Below are 16294 nucleotides of genomic sequence, written 5' to 3'. Positions count from 1 at the left end.
AAGGGAGTGTTGAACAGACATGTGCACTGCTTCTGCTGGGGAATGACTATATGTTTCTGTATTCATTTGAGTTGGACAGTTTTATAAGGGCCACTAACTAGAGGCTGGTGGTCTCCAACACTTCCTCATTTGCTAATGTTATTCTTAGTCTGGTTACTTCTCTTTCAACCTTTGGTATTGTGTTGTTCCTTACCAGTACGTTCTGTGACCGCTGCCTTCTCCATACTTCAAAACTGGAGTTCTCCTATTGCTTCAATTTTCCTGCGCCTCTCAATGTTTGACTTGATCTACGTATGCTTAGGAAATTAATTCTTGAGTCTCCAAATGTTGAGTGTGTGGTGTCTCCATCTCTATCTCATCTGACTCAGAACAGGTATGAATGTATTGTGCATATGTGTAAAGCAAAAGATTATGCTGAGCAGTGCGTTATTAGTGCTGGGGATTGAAGGTGTGGACACTGTATCATTTTTGGAGACCAGAGAGTATTTTTCATCATCAGGCTTTGACTCAGGCCAAGAGGGAGAGAGAAAGGCACAAATTGGGGAAAGTGAAAAACAGGAAGTCAGTGGCAAAGGAGAAAGCTGTGGCAAAGGCACAAAGCAGGAGTGAAACAGAACCTGCAAAACTGGTGTGCAGGGTAGTGTAAAAAGAGTCTGAGGTTGAATCAAGACTAGACAGCCTTTGTATTCAACAGCCCCAGCATTTGGCAGCACTAGCAGTTGGCTTCTCAGAAACACAAACTTTTTTTTAAACTTTTTTTACTTAGCACTCTTGAGATAATTATTGTTGACATCTTAGGACCTGCACTCTTCCTCCTACCCCAGTTCCCTAGTCCCAGTTATTTCACTGCTGTTGTTGATAATGTATGTGCAGGTTTGTCCTAGTGTTAGCAGGGTGATAGTTTGCTTTTGTTCATTTTTCCTATGTATGATGTCTGACTCTCTTCAGACAAAGTCATAGTTAATAGGACCAGTGACCAATCCTGTTAAACCAGCCTCATATCAAGTTAAGCACGTCTCTCTGTCTTCAGCCTGACTACTGCATAGCTGGGTTGTATATGGAATTTCAAAGGCAGAATATTGATGGGGCAGAACACTGCTACAAGATAATCGAAGGGCAAAATATTGAAGGGGTAAGTGCACAGAGGAAGGTAAAGATTTACTATTTGTAACTTCAAATCTACATACCTTGAAGATATGTACCCAAGGTCCTAGGCTATACATACCTTTCCATATTTTGTCCCTCGATATTCTATCCACGATTTCTGTCCATTGAGATTACTGCCTTCGATTTTCACAACCTACACCAGATAGTTGATATGCAGCCAAAGATCTTGGATCCGTGCTCATGATCTGTCTTTTGTGTAGCCATTTAAATCATACATTGTTTGGTACATGGCTAGTCAGCTGTTTCCTGGCAGTTTCTTTTGCTTCAGCCTTCGAGGTTCAAAAGTTGTTTATCACACTTGTGGCTTAGAACATATAAGGGACTAGACTGATAACTACTTCTTGAAAACTTTCTTTGTCCTCTCCAGCTAGCCTTCTAGCCTTTAAATGAGTATAAGTATGAAAGTACAGTTGCACTTACCAAGTGGCCAGTAATACACTTCTGGTTAGCCTCGGGAAAAAACAGCCAGAAAACCCCTATTTAAAATAAATGTGGGAATTTGTTCCCCCTTTTTTATTTAAAGTCAACATAAATCCAAGTTAGTGTAAAAGATTCTAGTTAGAAACCCATCATCTTGTTTCAAGGCATGAGTCCGTTGACAGTGGCTCCATAGATGCCCTGGTCTGCATCTCATTTCCCTTCTTTGCTTCTTTCCTACACATAACAGTTAATTGCGCTACACACCAGTCAGTGGCATCATTATTTACATTTGCATTTGTACATTAACGTTGTGTTAAAAGACGTCTACTCTCTCTATGGCTGCCCTTTCCTTTTCATCAATAGCACGAGTGGTCTCCTCTGTTATCCTGTAGGGCGTGTATCCTGCGACACAGGCCCTAAAGACAAACCTCGTGGCTTTACTCTTGTGGTGTGTCCATAGGCACCTCCTACTTCCAGGAAGATGCTTAAAGGGAACCAACCAACAGAGTGGTGCATAGGAAACAAAAGGGATTAGGGACATAGTCTGGACAAAAGCCCTCTTTGGGTGTTAATGCTGACAGCAGCAGTCAGCTGCCTTAATCCTCTGGCTCCAGCACCATCTTCCCAACAGCATCCTGGACAGACGACTCAGTCCTTTTCTGAGATGTCTGTCTGTTAGTCGTTGGCGAGCAGCGGGAGGCCTGTAGTAGGGCTTGTCCTAGGATAAAAACTCGGTTCGGCACTGTGGGTCAGTCTCTTCGCGGGTGGCACTGATGTAAGACGTTCGCATGCTGGGAGAGTACTATGAAGGGATTGCCGAAGGCATAATCGTATCCCAGAATGAAGCATCCATGAAAAGAGAAGGAAAAAAGAGTGAGATTTTTTCAAAGTGTCTTTGGTGAACAAATTAATAGCATATACTTATAAAGTGTCTCTTTAAACAGATATTTATATTGCAATCAGAATAAACGATGGAAACTGAATAATCTAATTACCACCGGGATGGTCTTCCGAGACAGTATACCTTTTGTAGAAATCTCTTTCCCTGTTTTTATGAAAATCAAAAGGCAGCATAATAATCCAAGGAGCAACTCTAGTCGAAACCTCTCAATGAATTTATGGGCTGTAGTTTCTGACTTTTTGGGGCAAACAAAGGCAGATCAATTTGAAACATCACTCTGCTTTGAAAATACTACCTGAATACCATTTACTGAATGGAATCTTAAAAACCATCTTCTTTATTCACTTCACTTTTATTGATATTCTGACTCACACTCGTGCATGCTTTTAATCTACCTTTTAGTTACTCTCCAAATCTAATGATTCTCTCTAATCCCTTGTTGTCCCTCTTATAATTGTTTAGGGCAAGTCTACTTTCATTGGTTCAGTCTTAATACACTCAAGTTGGTGTGATAAATCCTCTTTGAGGCCAGTGTCTACATTAACTTTCATTATTACATGTTCATGTGAGCGTACATCTTGTTCTTTACCAATACAATCCAGGCAGTATTGCACTCTTTGAAAAATACATGTTGTGTTTGTGCTATCAATCGTTTAACTTCTGTAAGATTTACCAAACAGGATTACTTTCCAAATATAGAATTTTATTGTGAGCAATTGTCTTACTTAGAGTCTTCTCATTTTCAGAACTTCTTCAACCTGCTAAACAGGACGTGACATCAAAGGAAGCAATTAAATTCAGTCTACAGATGTATTACATCAACAAAGGTCCAAAGTGAAAAGGCAGCATTGCCTTTTACTTTGCATCAGCAAGAGAATGCAGCCTTTTATTTAGTACCTTTGCTACTGCAAGCTCAGCTGTCATGTCCTGTTTCAGGGGTTGAAGCAGTCAGAAAATGGTGAGAAGGCTATTTAAGGAATATTGTAATAAGAGAGTTAAAAGTAAGAAATGTTTTATTGGAATAGCTAACAGAAATTGATGCAGTATTGGTTAACATTCTGTTTCATTTTAGTAAAAAGAATGTGACTTTTTGTGAATGTGAATTTCTCCCGAGTCTGTTGACTTTCAATGTTTCCAGTTCTTTCTTATTTTCGTCTGTCTGCTATATCTGCCTGTCCACTGCTCCTGTTATTTCTCTCACCCTCTTTATTCAAATCTCAACAGTTTCTTAAGTTAGTTCTGAATGACTCTTCGTGTTATCTTAGCATACTGCTTTTTATAATTCAGTTTCCATACAGTAAACTAAACATCATTAAGTTTTAAATGTTCTAGGTTGTTAGAATTATACTCATGACAATTTAGTTTAATATATATTTGTGACGTGGGAACTGGGTTTAATGGGATTATTTTGTGTCTAAGAATTATCTAGTCAGGTAAGATAACTTACCGAAGGGGGCGGGGACTGCCTGTCAATCGGGGGGACATTTTCATATCGAGGATTGCCACTGAACAAACCGCTTTGATTCCTGAAAATAACATTGGAAAAATACTAATAACAAAAAACAGCTACTACAAAACTGAAACTCTCAACATAGCTAAATGAACATTAAGGAGGGGCGATAGTGGGGTGGAGATATCAAGGATGAAAAAGAACAAGTGTATGTCTGGTTGGCAGCCAGTCTGGTGCCTACCAAAGCGAAGTTATTGCCTCTTCAGCAGAGATTATTAGTTGAGACTAACCACAGCCAGATGAGTTATGTGACCTTGTTATTTCTGATGTCATGGCCAGAATGAATCTTCTGAAGGCTAAAGATCAGCGATCTAAGTTTTTTTTTTCTTTTTCATTTTCACACAATACTTTTTGGAAGCACCCTTCAGTTTACCTGATGTCCACATACTGTATTCAGTAGAATATGACTAAGACCTCGGCGTTAATATGTTAATGGGTCTTATTGGGCATAACTCAAACAATGCATTGTTGCTGATTATGCTATTTGTATACATTATCTAAAGTGTATTAAAGTGTCAGGGAAGCATTCCTTTGATTACCTTAACTATAACTGATTTTACTTGTGCACTGGCATTTTTTTTTTACATCTGGTAAAATGGTATCAAGGAATAACCAGTGAATGCACACAACGTGAAAAAGTGAGTGCAGTGTTTATTTTTAACAATGGAAGCCTTTAGAGCTCTAAGGAAAGGAAGCAGCATCTTCATTGCAAATTAGCAATGCCGCTTATCGCCATAGAGAGATTAAGTGAAAGGAGCCCTTGTACAAATGGAGAAAGTGCTTTTGAATGTGTTTAAAGATGAATTGGGAAAATAAACTTAACAAGAATGCAGGATGTAAAAAATAAGTAAAAGTCAAGGACATAAGTACTGGAAAACGGTATAAGATATGAGAGGTATGAAAAAGGAAAACAAGTCTTATCGACAAAAGAGAGAAGCTGAGGAATCCAGCAGACAAAAGATTGCAGATTAAAAGAGAAGCAGACAATTTAAAGAACTCTGTTTCGCTCTTTCTCAGATTTTCGAAGGCCAAACATATCATTAAATTAAGACTAAGAGATTGTTGACTTAAATATAGCAGTGCATGTAAAATATAATTTTCCTTATACATCTGTTCGAGTCCCTTGCTCCAATTCTTATTCCCAGATTAGAAATCTCACAAATCTGATTCACTGCTCCTTCTTGTGTTTTGTGGAATAAAGGGGGATTCCAACTGACATCTTTCCTAACTTTTATTTACTTGTCCTGAAAATCATTTAATTGCAATATTTTCAGGACAGGGGTTTTAAGGCTTCCAAATAAAGAAGTGGTTTAGTCATGGAATTTCAGAGCTTCCTCTATAGCAAAGTCAATGAAGAGCTCAAATGTACTGAAGACAATGAATATCCAGCAGACGTAGTACTGAACTGAGTAAAAGTAGTAGTGGTAGAGTTATGGAAACTAAAGAAAATAGTGTCAGTAAGTAAAAAAAAACAGAAAAGACTACCAGAAGTAGGCAAGTGACATAAGCCAGCAGCAGGTGGATGGTAGTGTAAAAACGTACAGGAGAGATATGAAATATTCACAAGAAGTGTGATAGTGAAAATGTAGTAGGTATCAAAAAAAGGAAACAAACTTCCGTTAGAAAACTTATACCAAACGTTCGGCACACCTGGTAAATAAACTGACTGTGCCAATGGAAGGCTTAAAGATTATTCATAGTTCATATTAATGGTAGTTTAGTTTAAATTATCTCTTTTGTTGGTGCCTTTTCCTTTCAAAAGAACAAAGTTGAACAAAAACGATGGAGTCATCCACCATTGACACAGTGACTGTGTACAAAAGTGAATAATGCTGGCTGTGTGAGCGTAATTGGTACAATGTCTCATACTTCTCAGACTGATTCCTTTTCAGCACACATAAAAATCTCATGCAAAGAAATACGATGTCACAAAATAGGCGAACAAAAAGAAGAAATGGTGATGTTGGAGACAAAGAGACAAGGACTCTTTCTTCGCTACTATGTCTAACTTACAAATCTATTCACTGACACAAGTGTATTTTTCCCACATCCATTGACCATTATTGCTGCTGGCTTAAGTATCTCAAAGTGCTGTACCTTGGTTACAATAGGAACCCAAAACATTTAGAAAACATTGAAAATCATTTTCTTTTTTCAAATCAGCAGCCTGTCTTTGTAAATCTTTACTAGTGGAGATTTGAAAGGCACCTCACTTTAAAACAAGATAATGAAACCCTGTATTTCCTGCAATACTTCATATGATGTGGTTTCAATATTAACTCAGGTAAGAAAGATCTTTAAAGTTTGTTTACATTCGGATTTTGTTGTTTCCTTTTCTACTACATAGATTTATCAGTTTATTTCATTGAAGCTTTAAATATACATGTGTTGTACATGTTTCTGGTGCCATTGATATATCCATGCTTTAAAAACAAATAGTACTGCAAGTAAAAAAAGATGTATGGACGAGAAACTAAATAGTGGAAGTATCTAAGTAATAGACCTGCAGCTTTAGGAAATGGAGACAAAACTTCCATAGGAAAATGAGAAAGAAGAATGCATCAGAAGTGGTGAAGAGTGCTGAAAAGAAAGCAGTAATTTGGATAAGACCATAATGGAATGGCAGGTACGGATAAATATATTAAAAGGCATATCCTTACTGTGTTGCATGTGTTATATCAAATGGCAATAATATTGCTTTAACTACATCAACTTAACCACTACATCACATGATAAGTATAGCTAGTACATGGTAAGGAAAGAATAGTAAATATATACTTACAGTTATTATGTAGCGAAAAGAAATGTAGTAGATGCAATATTATTTTTGGTTGATATTATAACCCTTCTTACACTTTCCTACATCCTATGAGAACAATACTTGAATAAGAAGGCAACACACTTTTGGAAGACAGAAGATCCTTGGTGTAAAGAACCAAACTGATATACTGTATGAATGTGAGAGAGAGGGCTGCATACACCTGGAAATGCAACAAGAAGACAGTAGCAGTAAACTACTGAGATAATTATTTTGCAGCAGTTTGACACAGATAAAATCTGGAAAGTGAGACTATGGCAGCTATAAAGCAGTGAGAAGGCAGTATATGTGTAAAAGGAGTTAAATACATCAGCTTTAGAGACTAGTAAGAACACACCACATTTTTGGTTGAGAGGAATGCATCTAAATCAGAAGATAGGTAAGATATTAGAAGTATTTTATTGAAGTGGAAAAAGAGAACATACATAAAAAAGAAAGCGACACTTTTATGAAGAAGGGAGACATTATTAAACAAGACGGAGAAGAAGAAAAGTGCAAGGCGGAAAAGAACCCTGAAGTTTGGAAGACTAAAAAGTGGACAGGATTGCGAAAGATACTTCACACTACAGAGGTAACGAAGATAGCAAAGAAGAAAATGTATGGAAGAAAGAATAAAGCAGATGTTCAGAAGATAGGAAAGAAAACAGAATTACAAAAGAGGATGGACTAGACAAGTATGGAAGAAGGAGAAGGAGGAGACAGGTGGAATGAAGAAGAACAAAACTGAAGTGTGGAAGAGAAAATGGAAGACAGAATAATGGACGAAAAGATTACACTCAGAGAAAAGAGAGAAGACAGGTCTTTGAAAGAGAAGAGTAGAGGGAATTGTAGAAGAGGATTGAAAAATTAAAGTTACTGAAGATGAATGGTTGAGATTTAAAGAAGAAAACAGAGAAGACAGAACAATGAAGGCAGATGTAAGAAAGAAAATATGTCATTAATACAGAAAAGAAAGAAAAGAACATACGTTTGGAAAAGAGAACAGTAGACGAAAATGTGGAAGTGTGTTGAAAGACATAATTAGTGAAGACAATAAAGACAGAATATGGAGGGGTGTGGGGAAGAAATGATTTAATAAAAGGGGGAATAATTATGAAATTTGGAGCAGATGGAATTATCAAGAACTGGTGTGGAATAAAGCATTAATGGCTATGCAATAGAAGATAGAATTCTGAAAGAGAGAAATATAGAATGAATTCAAAAAGAGGATTGGAAGAAAAAAATTACTGAAGTTTTAAAGAAGCTGGTAGAAAGCACAGAATTTTGGAAGACGGGTAAGGCAATTGTAAAACAGGAAGTTAAAGAAGTTAAGGGAATTATTGAGAGAAGAAAATGCTACATGACTGGATAAGAATGGTTTGTGATTTTGAACAGAAGAATGAAAGTAGCATTAAACTTGCAGAAGATAAAGGAGATGCAGAAAATAAAGGAGATCACTGCAGCATGCAGCTGGCAGAAAATGTAGAGCAGCACAAGTGTGGAAAAGATGATGGTTTCTTCCTTTCTTAGTCTGCAGCTGTATTTGTTCCAAGCTATACTGCAAAAGTGTGGAAATTGTCTGGTGTGTTATATATAATAGTATTGTTTCCTTATCTGCCATGCCTGGGGCAGATCTTTTACTATCCCAAATATACGAGAAACAGATAAATAGGGGCAAGCCCATTTGTCCCCATGTGGCTGCCGGCCAGAGTTTGCGGCTACTCACATGTACTGTGAGACGGGGGCGTTGGAAATGGGCGGGGCTGAAACCCGTAGGCTGCTGTGGCTGCCGCAGTTACTGCTGTAACTATAGAAACTGGGCAGGTGTGGTCTGCCTGTCGTGCGGAGCATCTGTCTACGTGCCTGAGGGTTGAAGGGGTCATCCTCATCTCCATCGTCGTAATCCGAGTCCCTGTGGAATAAGGACAGAAAACATCCGTATAAGCTACCAGTACATAGGACAACCCTTGAACACACATGATACACGTCTTGACACATAATGGACTTTCAATTCACAAGATGATCACAGATAGTAGGGGGATGAGTAGCAGATGAATGGAAGTAGAACTGAGAAGTCAGTCAAGATCTGTACATTTTGCTGCACAACTCAGGGCGATTCCTTTTCATCCCAAAAGAGTAAATTTTGGTTTAAAGAGTTTGGCTGATAGTCCATAGTCTAATTGTGTAGCAAGTTTAGCTGCATGCTTCGTGATGTTTAGTGTTTTTGCGAGGCACCTAAAATTTGTTATAGGGATAACCAAAAGGCAGTGCTAAGACAGCATATACTTAAAACTAGCTATATTATTGTGTTGAGTGGTGCATCTTTATCAGCTCATTGCCACTGATATTCAGAAGTGAATTGCCTTTTCAAACCAATGACCAAACATGAGGTGTCTGCCCTTCACATAGCTTTAAAAGAGCAGGTATGTCTGCCAGGCAATGAAGTCTACAGAACCCCTCCTTTGAGACACTTTGTTTCAATTACAGTGCCTCAACTCTGCCATTTAAGATACCTGTAAAATCTTAAAATGGATCTATGCAGGTTGCTTGACTAACAAGAAAGAGGCACCAATCTAGCCAGGTGATGCTGACATCAAGCCTTCCACAGGGAACTGACCTATGTGGATACTCCCTGTTCCCCACATCCTCAAATCTACATGCTACCAATGCTTTTGCCTCCCTAGGAACTCAAATTCCAGATAGGTTGGTAGTAAACAAGAGCACATTGTCTTAGAGGCAATGCCTGAACAGCTATTGTTTATGTACTTGGTAAGACTCAAACCTTTTCCTTCCTTTGGTTCCTGGTAGTGTTCAGTAGGCTGTGTAGGCTGTGGCAACTCTGGGCTTACACTAGAATTCAGCTCCAGGGTCTTACCAATCCCATATGCTACTTTACCAGGAGATGTTGCTCTAATCCTAGTTCTAGACTCTATTCACACCTTGTGTACTTGGTTATCCACTTTCCCATCACTCTTAATGAAAGTCTTGGTGAAAAACTACCACTAAGAGGTGCAGATCCCTACGGAGCTTCCGGTTAATCAGTGAGAACATGCTGATGGCCAGCAGTGTGATGGTGACTGCTAAAATCTCTCAAGGATGCAACGGACTCACCTGTTCTGAAAGCGTTTCCAGGCACGAGGCAGGCTACAGACAGCCGTGGTGAATGATAGCGCCGACACAAAAGAGAAAAGTAAGAGAAAAAGTAGACCTTCCATGCCATCGTAGCATAATCCTTTCACCCCGTCCACATAGTCCTAGGAGAAGATACCTAAGAGTTAGTGTGCATCAGGTGCATTAAATCTAAATGTCTGATACATTCTCAAGATCTTGTCCATTTTACTTGTGATGGTTTAAACTACTGACAAACAAAATAAGTAAGCTAAAAGTAAAAAAAAATTAGGTGAATTGAGGCAAACGTACATATCTATGTACTCAGCACGTATCACCTGTACTTACCTATTGTTCAATGAGCTACCTAATCGAGAGTGATTACTATTCTAATTGCAATCAGGGTCTATTGTTTATTAGCTGTACCTTCCTGCCAGCTATTTCATAAATCCCTCACTACTAGAGACAGAATGTGCTTTTAACAAACAAAAGTCTGTTTTCTCTAAAATCCTGGATTAGCTACATAACTACAAATGTTTCTCCTCCTTTTACCGTAGATGATCAAACAATACACACATGTGTTTCACCTACTGTTGTCAATAAACATTCTCCATTTGAAAACACACTGTGTTCATGATAACGGTACCACAATAATCATTCAGGCCCTCATTAGGAGTCTGGCATGCGGAAAAGGCCGCCCGCCAAACTCCTGCATGTCAGGAGACTGCCAATGTGATCTCCTTCCCACTGGCCCTATTAAGAGTTTGCCGCTGGCCCAGCAGGAAACGCAAACCAACATTGACGCCGGCTCGTAATATGGCTGGCGGCAATGCTGTTGTGCGTTAGATGCACCAGCGCCCGTGGCGCAAATCACTGTCTGCAAAGCAGATAGTGATTTGCATGACGGGGCTGGCCTGGGTGGGGGGGCTGGGCACCCTGTCTCCACCAGCATTTACATGGCGGTTTGTAAACGCTGGCGGAGAGAGGGGTCACAATCCCCAGGGGACCAATGCTTGAAGCGCTGCCCTGGCGGATTGGGACCACCTGCACCACCAGGCCATCTGGCGGCTGAAAAATGGTGGTGTCGGTGGTCCAACCGTGGCCACTTTGGCGGCGGTCCGACCGTGACCCTGGAAGTCTGGTGACCGCCAGGGTCGTAATGAGGCCCTTAAAATCAAAAACACATAACCATTAACATGTGTAATATATTCTTTGGGCATTTACACTCAATGACTCTACCTAATGCTGTACATAAGACTGATGCACTCTTCCGTAAATTACCTTCATTGTTAATTTTAAACTGTATGCTCATAGTTACTGAGGTATGATCACATGCCAACCCTGCTTGAAACTTTGGTAAGAGAAAAATTCAACCAGATTAAAACAATTACAAAATAAAACAGACACCAATAAATGCCAATAATACGTTGGACGATGCCCTAAACTTTAATGTCTTCCATGTTCAGTATGCCTCCTACACAGCCTCCTCAGGACCCTGAGCTCTTTATAACTGTTGTCCATCCACCCTCGCATGTGGAACTAGCAAATACCGGGACATAGATAATGTAAAATGACAAAACAGAACATACCACACCACAGAACAGAACATAAAATAATGTAGGAGGACTTGACATGTATGTTATACTCAACTCCAAGGTTTCTAAGGAAGACAATAGTAAAGTATTCTGAACAAACTCCTTGACCCTATACCAGATGCCTGGCTAGAGGATTTCCAGGCCCAAGCAGCCCTCGATTGTGATAGTCTCGCAGTATTCAATCAAGGCTAAATGTGGCCAGACAGATTGCAAGTATATCATATTAATGTCCAAGTCTTTTACATTTACATCATCTTTCTGTGCATTTTAAGGGGCAAAACAACACTATTTGTTATTTCCTTCTTTATCAGTAATTGCATTGTTATCACTTTCTTAATTTCTTCTTGTGTGTTTGGGAACTCGGGGTAAAAGATTATATAGTCTCTTTAAAGAACACTTCTGGAAAGTAGCCTTCCACTGGCAGTAAACAACACACATGAGAAGTGCTGAGCACATTTCAGGAGCTTTCTTGTAAAATGCTTAATTGGCAGTTGAGATAGATACGAAAAGCTCAGATGCCCTTATATGGAGCTGGTACGTCACCTAAAGGCCAAATCCCAAAACTGTTCCTCTGGACTTCAATTTTTAGACCTAGTCTAGCAGATAGCACAAGCTGTCTGGTTGAAAAATACTTATTTTCAGCTCACCAGATTTAACGTTGAGCCCTGAACCTTGCCATCTGGCTCTTGAAGTCCTAGAATTTGGTTACCTCAGTCTCCCACAACATTGTATGGACGTCATTAAAGAAGCACGCGGACTGTTGTGCTGTTAAATAGAAAATGTTTATTCACTATTGTCTTTCTTAACACTTTCATCCTTTAGCAGCCAAGGTACAGGACATTGTCTGCTACTCATTCCATTTGCATATCTCTGGTTTAGCTTTTACATCTATAAGGCTGCACCTAGCGGTGGAAGCCGCATACTTACAAAATAGGCAACACGCCTCCCTATTCAGGATACCACTCATTAACTCCTTTCGTGTAGGCCTCAAAAAAGTCATCCCATCTAGAGGTCCACCAGCTCCTACGTGAACCTAAATATTGCATTAACAAGAATAATGGGCTCACCATTCGAACTCCACTCCTTCCCTCTCCAGTTTTTATCTTGGAAGGTAACATTTTTGGTCGCTATGACTTCACTGATGGTGTCAGTGAGCTTGAGGCATTAACTTTAGAATAACCTTTCTTCCAAATACATCTAATGGATCTAAGGTTTGTTTTGTGCAGGAAGATCTACCTTCCTGCACAAAAACAAGCCTGCCTGCAGCACAGACACCCTTGCCTCATGAAGCTCGGGTGCCTGCATTGGTGTTAGGCTGCACTGAGTGCACAAGTGCAGTGGGAGAGCAGGAATGTGCCACATCTAGCCAGATATGGCGCATGCCTGATTTGACGCAGCGCCGCAAGTTGTCTTGCTGTGTTTCCGCTGCATCAAAGTTTGATTAATCTGCCCCTGAATTTGCACTGAATGGGGAGCGCAATCACCCATGGACTTGTTTCTGCTTCTCTGCTGCTTGGCCTCGATTAGCATCAAAGCCTGCAAAGTGTTGTCCAAATGACTGCCTAAATAAAAAGACAATACAATAACCCCGGCCTCCAGAAACATGTCGGAGAGGAGAGTAAGTGAGGAAGCTTGTTTAAACATGCATTATGAATGTAGCTGCACTTCAGCCCTTGCCTGCTTTCTCCTACAAGGAGTAAGAAGACAATCATGCGATGATGTTACTCCCATCAACAGACCCACGGCTGTTTAACTGTTGAAAACCTGGGATGCTGCCTGTGCGTAGTCTCAAGAGTAAAACTTCTAATATCAGCAAATTCGTCAAAGCCCTGCCTTCCTTTAAGCCTCAGCACAGAACACATTCTCTTAAGAGGCGCTGCCACCTCGAGGCCAAAAGAGGAAAGGCCCAGTTTGACTGCGAATAGATACTGATATTACTCGATCTATGGCAACGGGCCTCGATATCTGCAGTTCTTGTAATAAAAGCGAATGCTCCCCACTTTGCAGATCTGTTAGCGTCGCTACATTGAGGAAAATGCTCTCCATCCCCGGATGTGGTCTGGATGCAAGGAGCATCGCCTTGATTCAAATAAATGGAAGTTAATTGTGCGCAGGACCCTTTATATTACTCACAGATGTATACTGTCGGCTATGAGCTGCCTACGCAATAAATATGAATTTATTAACAGTAATGGTGTAATTAGACCTTCTTTGGTTACACCTCTTTGGCCATGAAGCGATGACTGATCCAGTGCATTTGAGGTATACATGAGGCCTACCCCGGTGCACTACTTGACTGTGTCCAGCACCATTTTGTTTTTCAAGCCGGATATTCAGTACAGTATAAACAGAAGCTGAGTGGCTTTGTTGTAAGGTTCTTCTGCAGGGGAATGTGGGTGCAGAATGCCTGGAAGGTAAGGTCATGTAGTAGGCCCTGAAGATGCGAAGCGAGCGGAATGGATTAGCTGGGGATATACACGACAGTGCAGTCCATCTAGTTTACCTTGTGCAGGCCCCGGCAGTTGAGTAAGGCCACCAGATGGTGGAAGCTTCCCTCTGTTGCGTTCAACATTGCTTGGGCCGCCAGGAGGTGTTTCTGTCAAGGAGAGGAGCAAAAGAGAACTTGTTACTCTGGGACAATTGGACTCGAAAAGGATCCATCCCAATCCGACGATTTCAACATAAGAGGTGTCACAAAAGCAATGCTATGGATTCTTTGCTGCCCAATAACATCACAGGAAGTGACGTCACAAGACAGATCACTTAAATGATGGAGTATGTTTTCAATCTTCGTAGATGTACGAATAAACCGAATAATTAGTAAGAGCCACACGCAACGAATTCCTAAATCAATCAAAGGATAAAACACAATACTTTTAGAATAGATTTGCCAAATGGCGCTGGTTGTAAAGCAGACCATTGTAGTTTCAACTAGAAAATAATGGGGGCGGGGCACAAGCTTCATTGTCCAACCATAACTATATGTGAAATATATTGTGTGAACACACAGATCTAAGCATAAATAAATTAGAAAATCATTATCAGGAATATTATAGTGCAAAGAAGAACATAGAAATATGCGCAGTGTGGTAGTGAATTCCCATAGAGGGGCCTGTTTTTTTAAAAGAAAGTCATAAATCTGCACTAGCAGGTCTATGGTCTCACATTAGGACTTCACAAAAAAGCTTCCTGGTGAGCACCTCAAAACCTGCAATGGTGACATGTTTCCCGGGTATTCTTGAAAAACATTTGTGAATTTGGTCTTGAATGAACAAATATACACAATTATGTAATGGATCATGCAAAAATCTACATGCATTGCCAGTGTTCTGCCAATTCCCTTCTCACCCCGAAAAGGGATGCACTCCTCACACTTTTATTTGTTTTTATCATTTTGTCTAGTATGGGAAGTGATTGGAAATGCTCACTAGCTGCTCATTTTACTATATGTATGTACTTGCAGTAAAATATCCACGTGAGTAAATCCATTAGTGACTGTAAAACCAACTTTTGTGAATTTTAAAACGTGTTTGAGACTCATAGAAAGTGCTATGTGTAAATCAAACGAACTCATTAAATTAGCAAAGTGAACAAGGCCTGCCTCTATAAAGAATGAATAGGGCCCATCTCTATACTCAACCGGAAGCCCTGGATTTAATTCATATTAATGTAGTAATTATAGCAAGGCACTATTTTCAGAAATACGCCATTTTGGTTCTACCCACGTCTGTCCACTTTGTAAAAGTTCTCAACAATAGCTGTGAAACTATGAATGGGTCTCTCTTGACTAGGAAAACGCGAGTGAATTTATCTTCTACCTTGTTTTGTTCTAGGATAGATGCTTCCTGTGTTTTCTCAAAGTAGAGCTTTTTCCTACGTGTTTATCAGACACGGCGTGTTCCACTTTAGGCAGGAGTGATGTCACCACGACCCGAGTTCCGACTCTTGCAGAATTGTTCACTATGACGCCCTTTAGATTGCAGCAGTTGCGATCCTGCAAGTTTCATGTAAAGTGTCCGAGCTCCTGCTGCCATCTACAGGCCCTTTGTGGTAACACCTCTCGTAGGGTCTTCACACACAATGAGGACCCTGCGTGCTACCTTCAGCTGACCCATTCAAATATTGGCCAATTGGAAGGGAGAGCCATTTTGTGTGTTTGTATTTCAAGGGAGCCATTCTGGCACTTGATACATAGAGGGAAGCAAATGCTAACAGACAAATAGTTTTAAAAACATCTAACCTCAGCCACAGGGAACTGTGGGACGGCTTCCTTCTCCAGCCCGTGCAGCTGCGAGTGGATGTTGGCGAGAGCACGTTGAGACATTGTCAGCCTCTGAAGAAGAGAACACATATAAGAGGGTGCATCACAATTCAGAAAAAAATGTTCCTCTGATAGTTGAATCTCTCTGATCTCAAACTCTAAGTACATCTAGCAAAACAACCTCAGTAATAATTGCTCTACTTAGAAGAACATTCGTTCTGCATGTTTTAATGGAAGCCGTAAAATTGATTTTTTTCAATATTTTTTCTTGAACAGAAACACATCCATTGTTCCTGCATGCTTTATTTTATGCATTTTTAGGGGAAATGCTCTTGAAAATGTCCAGAATAATAGGAAACTGTCATTTAACCGCCTGCAATAGCGTGCATCAATTATCAGTGCAGAACCCGCAGTAAAGCCATAGGAAAACATGCAGGACAGAGCGCTGGCCTCCACGATAAAGAGATTTTGTCAAACCTGCATTCCTTTTTCAATGTATTACCCCCGCCCCTTTCAGATTTCTGCTTAAAAAAGG

At 40.1% G+C, this 16294-nt stretch overlaps 1 protein-coding gene across 3 annotated transcripts in view; it reads right to left on the bottom strand.

Annotated features, from left to right (window-relative positions):
• Positions 1 to 1646: 1646 nt before the first annotated feature.
• TTYH1 (tweety family member 1) overlaps positions 1647 to 16294 on the bottom strand; it is a 207987-nt gene continuing 193339 nt past the window's right edge. The window contains exons 9-14 of one of the 3 annotated variants that reach the window (XM_069200796.1): positions 15739 to 15831; positions 14002 to 14094; positions 9907 to 10049; positions 8522 to 8707; positions 3936 to 4014; positions 1647 to 2389 (exon numbers count right to left, since the gene is read on the bottom strand). In XM_069200796.1, the coding sequence (XP_069056897.1) occupies positions 2306 to 2389; positions 3936 to 4014; positions 8522 to 8707; positions 9907 to 10049; positions 14002 to 14094; positions 15739 to 15831 (678 nt within the window). In that variant the 3' untranslated portion in view covers positions 1647 to 2305. The remainder of the gene's footprint in view (positions 2390 to 3935; positions 4015 to 8521; positions 8708 to 9906; positions 10050 to 14001; positions 14095 to 15738; positions 15832 to 16294) is intronic. The other 2 variants (XM_069200798.1, XM_069200797.1) reach the window with 2 other exon arrangements.

The sequence above is a fragment of the Pleurodeles waltl genome, chromosome 7 (genome assembly GCF_031143425.1).
Source record: "Pleurodeles waltl isolate 20211129_DDA chromosome 7, aPleWal1.hap1.20221129, whole genome shotgun sequence".
Taxonomy (NCBI): domain Eukaryota; kingdom Metazoa; phylum Chordata; class Amphibia; order Caudata; family Salamandridae; genus Pleurodeles; species Pleurodeles waltl.
Note: the sequence above shows the minus strand (reverse complement) of the source record. Positions and strands in the feature narration are given on the sequence as shown.